Below are 6,096 nucleotides of genomic sequence, written 5' to 3'. Positions count from 1 at the left end.
GAGGGAGTTGAGGTTTTGGCGACAAAGTCTTCGTTCCGTGCAGGTGAAGGGGCAAGAGACCGTCGTGGTGTTAAAAGTTGTTACGGCCCAGTGCTTTACATTCCTGCTATCTCGTATCCCGTGGATTTTAGAAGCGTTGGCGAAGGATAGGTATAATAATCTCATTCAGGATTCAGATACTGTACCCGGCAGGAGAAAAGAGCGACAAGATAAAGGTATCACTCCGCATCTTCAAACTGTAGGATACCCACTTCGATCCTCTGCCCATCGCTTCTAAGTTAGTTAGCTTCGGGGCTCGTCGAGGTGCCTTTCACCAATATCGATAGAGATTTGTATCATGCTTTCCGTCCAGCAAGATGCTTTACGTAGAGAGATGGACTTTCATCTGACTTGTCGATGAGAGCATTTTCTCTTCGAGAGGAAGACAGCCAACGCTTCAAGACGCCAACAGGGACGTCTCGAGCCGCACAGATATGTTTCTATCACACCCTACTCAACGCAGACAGATATATCATGCGGCCAATGCGAATCTGGGTGTCCCTTTATCCTCACATCAGGATCAGTAGCCTCTCTCGGCCAGGTAAAGACGTGCATACACTGTGACCTGCAACTTGAATTGTGGCCTCGGTGAACCGAGGAGACCATGCATGTCGCTCCCAATTCGGGCGAGGGTGGGGAGCACGGCTGCTTCATGGTCTTCGACGCAAAGTCCCCAAACATCACGGTAAGGATACTTTAAGAACCGGGCAGACACAGGCTTCGAAGTTCGGGTTGTTCATATACAGCAAGAAGGAGGTATACACGGACGGGTATCGCCCCCTCCCCTCGCGAGAGGTTGTGCCTCATTCTCATTCTATTTCTTCATCCTTAATTTCCGCCTCTTCTTTCTTAACCGCCTCATCTTTATTTGCCTTCCCTTCCCTAAACGCCTTCCTCAACTCACACTTGCCCACATTCTTCCCTCCAGCCTTACACTCATCACATCTCTTCCCATGCGTCACCATCAGCACATGCAGACCGTATTTATCTTCATCGGGCACCCTGACATCCAGATGCGCCTGCGTGGCCTCTCTACCCGCCTCCTTGGGCCTCCAACCCAGCAACCCGGCTATCCGCCAGACGTGCGTATCCACTGCAAAGCTTTCCCTCCGCAGACAGAAGAGGAGCACACACGAAGCCGTCTTGGGGCCGACACCCTGGAAGGACAGCATTTCTTTATATGCGTCGTCTGTTGACGCATCATGTAGATGGTCGAGGCTGTATTCTCCATACTTGGCATGGACTTGCTCGAGAATACTGAGAATGACCTTGGACTTGACAACGGCCAGGCCACCACATCGGATGGCATCCTCGAGCTTCGCTTTGCCGCCTTTGGCAATGGCCTCCCAGTCGTCGCTGCGCCCGTAGACCTCGTCCATGCTCAGCTTTGCTCGCGTGCTGTTGGTACAGCTGGTGTTTTGGGAGAGGATGGTGCGGACGAGGGCGTCGAGAACGGAGGGGCAGTCGCCGCAGCCGGCGGCGTTGGAGGGTGCGATGAATGCGGCGGGCCGTTGGCGTGGGCCGTGGAGGGAGGAGAGGATGCTGAGGGCTAGATGACATTCTGTGGGTGTTGGATGCGGGAAGGTTAGGAAGGGAGACTTGTTCGCATATTGGGAGTAGGATTTTAGTTTGCGAGCTTGGAGGTCTTCCGCGTCTGAGCGTGGCTCCTTCTTCGTGCGTTTCTTCTTGGGAGATGCTTCTTCTGGTGACGGTTGAGGGCTGCTCGTCGAAGCACTTGGGCTCGGAAGAATCTGCTTGCTCTCCCATTTGACTTTGGCCTTGCTGGCTGACTTCCGCTTAGGGGATGATGAATCTTCTTTTTTAACTGCCCGGCTCGATCGTGTGGATCGTGTAGATAGAGGAGGACTGTGCAGCTGAGCTTCTTGTGCGGCATCTTCTTGTTCCTGCTTCACCTGCGTCCTTGTCCTCTTTGCCATCCTCGTACAGGTTTCTCGAATGAATTGACGAGTTCGATAACGCAGTTGTGCCTGCCGGCCAATTGGCCAAAAGCTTCTCAATTTCCAGCTGCAAACAAATGATGCTGCAATGTTTGAATTGCTCCACTGAAACATGCACCGTTGGGCTGAAGTAGTTGACGCAGGATGCCGCAGTGATTAGAACTTCTTAGATGCAAGGTCGAGGTGCTGATGTCACACACGCGAGGCCGTTCCTGTCGATCATTCTTGAAGAAACAGGCCAGACCTCAGCCTTCAGTGTCCGCTAAGACTTGAGAGTGTGAAATAAAATGCGCCTCAGGCTGGGACACCCCAACCGGCCAATTCAGCATGAGTTGTATAGATCTCACTAGCAATCGTGTAACTTATTACTGACAGACTCGTCGATGCTTCGTTGGATTTTCTTATAGAGCAACATCTAAATGCTCGTCGAAATGGGAGACTCAGCTGGGTCCCGGCATGAGATTGGGGAAGCCGGGTACGAAGACCAAAACAACCAGACACAGTGGGAGCGGTAGTAACAGCACCCCTACGAACGCAAGCCAGGAAAACAAAGTAGACACTAAAAGGTAAAGAAGTTTTGGAGAACTTTCTATTTTGGAAGAGGCACAAGGTCTATACTCTATGATGACTCTGTCCCCGGGAGGGATATGAAAATGCCTCTGGACTCTTTTTCCTGCCATTGATACGATCCGTAAACGATTGATCCATAGCAACGCTAAGCCCATGGACCCCCCAGGGCCGTGCAACTCCAACCATATGATACATAAGAAACACGAAATACTGGCGTCAAAAGCCGCAGACCACAAACCGGACTATTACTCCTCATCAGAGAAGACCTCTTCGCCACGCTTGCGGCGGGCCATGCGGTCCTTCTTCTTCTTTCGTAGCTCGGAAGCAGTCAGCTTCTTTGCTTTCTTTCCACCCTCGATCTTGTTGCCCATGGCATCGAATTTTTCCTCGTCATCATCCTTGTCAGTCAGGCGTGGACCAGTACCTTGACCCTGGACCCAGTTGTGACCAGATGGAGTCATCTTGCCATCTAGGACAGCCCAGACTTCCTGTGTGATGGACTCGGTGAACTCGGCGCTATGGGAGATGATGATCACACCACCTTCGAAGTTCTTCAGAGCTTTCGACAGAGCGCCAAGGGAGTCTCGGTCGAGGTAGTTGGTAGGCTCGTCGAGAACAATCAAATGAGGTCGTTGCCACGAGCAGGCAGCAAGCACTACCTTGACACGCTGACCACCAGACAAACCACGCATGCGGGAGTGGGACACAAGCTCAGCGTCGAGACCGAAATTGGCGCAGTGCTGTTCGATCTCCTTGCGGACCAAGGGTCGGAATTGGCCGCTGGCAAGAGCTTCTCTCTGATCGACCTCGGCTACTTGCTTCTGATGTGAAGCCAGAATTTCAGTTCGGGGGATCCAAGCGTTGTCGGCAGACATCATGGGTGTCCATTTCTCATTCTTCTGCCCCACATTTTCACCCAGCACGAAGGAACACTCATACTCGTAGGAGTTCTTGAACTTTCTCCGCGAGTGGATGCCGATGACCCTTCGTTGTGACCCATCGATTTTGTAGATCTTGTCCATGGCTTTCTCATCATCCGACGTAACGATTTTGTTGGCTCGGTCCATAGTCTCACGATCCTCACCAGTCTGGAATCGCCATTGAATATACTCAGACGGTGTCTTGTCCAAATGATGATCAATGTGAGCGAAGGCATGCTGCTTGATGTAGGCAATGCGAATGTTCTCATGCTGATAAACGTCACCAGCAGTGGGGATCAATTCGCCAGTCAAGACGTTGACAAGAGTAGACTTGCCAGCACCATTGGGACCAATGACAGCGATACGAGAGCCGAGCGAGCATTGGAAAGTGATGTCCGAGATTTGTGGTTTGCTGGTACCAGGGTATTGAAACTCCATACGGTTGACACGGACAATTGCCTTGGCCTTGGTCTTGACACCCTCGAGAAAACCAGGCTCTGGGAACTTGAATTCCATCTCAGACGCGCTAAGCTCATAGTAGGATTTGGCAGATGGCACCTTTTGAACGAATGCATTGAGATTGCCTCGGTAGCGGTGCAATTTGAAACGCTCGTAGTGGACGACGTGTTGGATGACATTGTTCAAGAACTTGCTGTCGTGCGAGACAATAATCGATGTACAAGGTGAGTTGATAAGATACTGCTCGAGCCAATGGACATTCTTGACGTCCAGATGGTTGGTAGGCTCATCAAGCAAGAGGATATCGGGCTCTTCAAAGACAGCGCGAGCGAGCGCAAGCTTCATCTTCCAGCCACCAGAGAGAGAAGTAATGGGTCCCTCGAACTGCTCCTCAAGGAAACCGAACTCTGTAAGCTTGGAGCGAATGTCTTCAACGGATGTCTGGACACCAACGTCGCGGAGTTTCTTCTCCGTCCAGCCAATAACAGTTTGTTCAGTATCAGCAGAATCGAGATCGTGCTCGACGAATACGGTCTTGACCTCAGACTTTTTGGGAAAGCCCTCGACTTGTTCATTATTGATGGCGCGCATGAGCGTAGATTTACCGGAGCCGTTGGGTCCGAGAAGACCGTACCGCTGGCCACGCTTGAGACGGAGATGAGTCTGATTGAGAAGAATCTTAGCACCATAAGCCAAGTTGAACGTGCAGTTGCAAAGATCTTCGCCCTCCTCGTCATCCTCCTCCTCTTCAGCCTCGTCAACAGCACCTGGGGAGGCGCGCTTGCGAAGAGTCTCTGCCACGGCTCGAGCATCTTTCTCACCCACAATAATTGTGATATAGTTGAGAGTGCTGTCAATCCAGCTGGCGAGATCAGTAACTTTCTCGTCGATCAGTTGACTAGCAATGGCTGAGACGTATTCAATTGCAGGCTCGTGTTTGGCGATCTCGGCCTTATGCTTCGATTCAAGAATCGATTTCAAGATAGCAGAGACGGTGGCAATGTCACCTGCTTTGGAAACCTTGTGTCCTTCGCCGTTCTTGACATCACCGACGCGATCAAGAGTTTCAAGACCTTGCTTGGTCTTCTCTCGGGCCTCTGGATCGGCAATTGTTTCATAATTCTTAACAAGATTAGGCCGAAGCAGGGGAATGAAAGCAGCGACAATCTGGGGATCTTCGACCAGCTTGCACATGTTGTCGACAATGACAGCAGACTTTCGCTTGATGACGGTGTCATTAGTTTTCAAACCACGGTCGAGAAGAGGAACCATGATGGCTAGAGTTGGCTCGTGAACGTCAGTTACGAAGGTGGTAGCACCAAGCAGGTGAACAGTCTCAGGCACGTTTTCCGGTTTGGCGATACATTTGATCAGCTCTGGAATGAACTTCTCGATATCTTTGTTCACGATGAGACCACAGGTCTTCTCCATAGCGGCATATGCACGCTTCTTGACCTCAGCTTTGGTATCCCACATGGCGGCAGAGATGACTGGGATGAGATCCGGAACACGGAACGAGAGTTGTGCGGGTGCATTTTCGACCAGTGCATCGATGCAGTCGAGTGCTGCGATTTTCTCAGGCCACTTCTGCGCAGCCTCAATGGACTTCAGAATTGACGGAAGGGCGGCTTTAATGGCATTGGGATTGATGGCCCTGGCGATGGCAACAGCAGCTGACTGTGCGGCATTTTTTACCGAGACCATCTTGTCACCAACAGCGGCCAAAGTGGAAGGGAGTAGAGATATGAGGTAGGGTTCGAAGGCAGGCGAAATGGCGGAGTGGGATGCTATAGCAGTGATGCCGTTAAGAGCTCGTTCTCTAGCAAGAGCATCTTTCTTGTTATTGAGCTGCTTTCTCAACGACTCGACAGCCCTAGAAAAAAGAGGTCAGCCCAAGGCCAGAATGAAGATGACTAGGAAATTTGCTATAACGCAAAACTGAAGCTGAAGGAAACTTACTTTGCTGGTAATGATTGCTCTTCGATAGGACCGTGAAGCAGTGTGGCAACGTTGGTAGCAGCTGTATTGGCTTCATCCTGGCTTTTGGATATGGTCAAGTTCTTGATCAGCTCCTCCAGAACGCCGATGGATTTGGAGGTTTCTTTGGCTGTAGTAGCTGGTGTAGACTCCATAATGTCGACGGCAGGCAT

At 51.1% G+C, this 6,096-nt stretch overlaps 2 protein-coding genes across 2 annotated transcripts; both read right to left on the bottom strand.

The window, feature by feature from the left end:
• Positions 1-848: 848 nt before the first annotated feature.
• On the bottom strand, positions 849-1,976 carry EPUS_07199 (uncharacterized protein; the record flags this gene model as incomplete). Its single annotated transcript, XM_007802773.1, has 1 exon — positions 849-1,976. One exon carries the CDS (start codon positions 1,974-1,976, stop codon positions 849-851), a length of 1,128 nt encoding a protein of 375 aa, XP_007800964.1.
• An 836-nt stretch (positions 1,977-2,812) lies between these two features.
• Positions 2,813-6,096, bottom strand: EPUS_07198 (Elongation factor 3; the record flags this gene model as incomplete). Its single annotated transcript, XM_007802772.1, has 2 exons — positions 2,813-5,819; positions 5,906-6,096. The coding sequence occupies 2 exons, from the start codon at positions 6,094-6,096 to the stop codon at positions 2,813-2,815; spliced, it is 3,198 nt and encodes a 1,065-aa protein (XP_007800963.1).

Source organism: Endocarpon pusillum (assembly GCF_000464535.1).
Source record: "Endocarpon pusillum Z07020 unplaced genomic scaffold scaffold1790, whole genome shotgun sequence".
NCBI classification, from domain to species: domain Eukaryota; kingdom Fungi; phylum Ascomycota; class Eurotiomycetes; order Verrucariales; family Verrucariaceae; genus Endocarpon; species Endocarpon pusillum.
The sequence above is the reverse complement of the archived record's forward strand: the minus strand, read 5'-3'. Positions and strand labels throughout refer to the sequence as shown.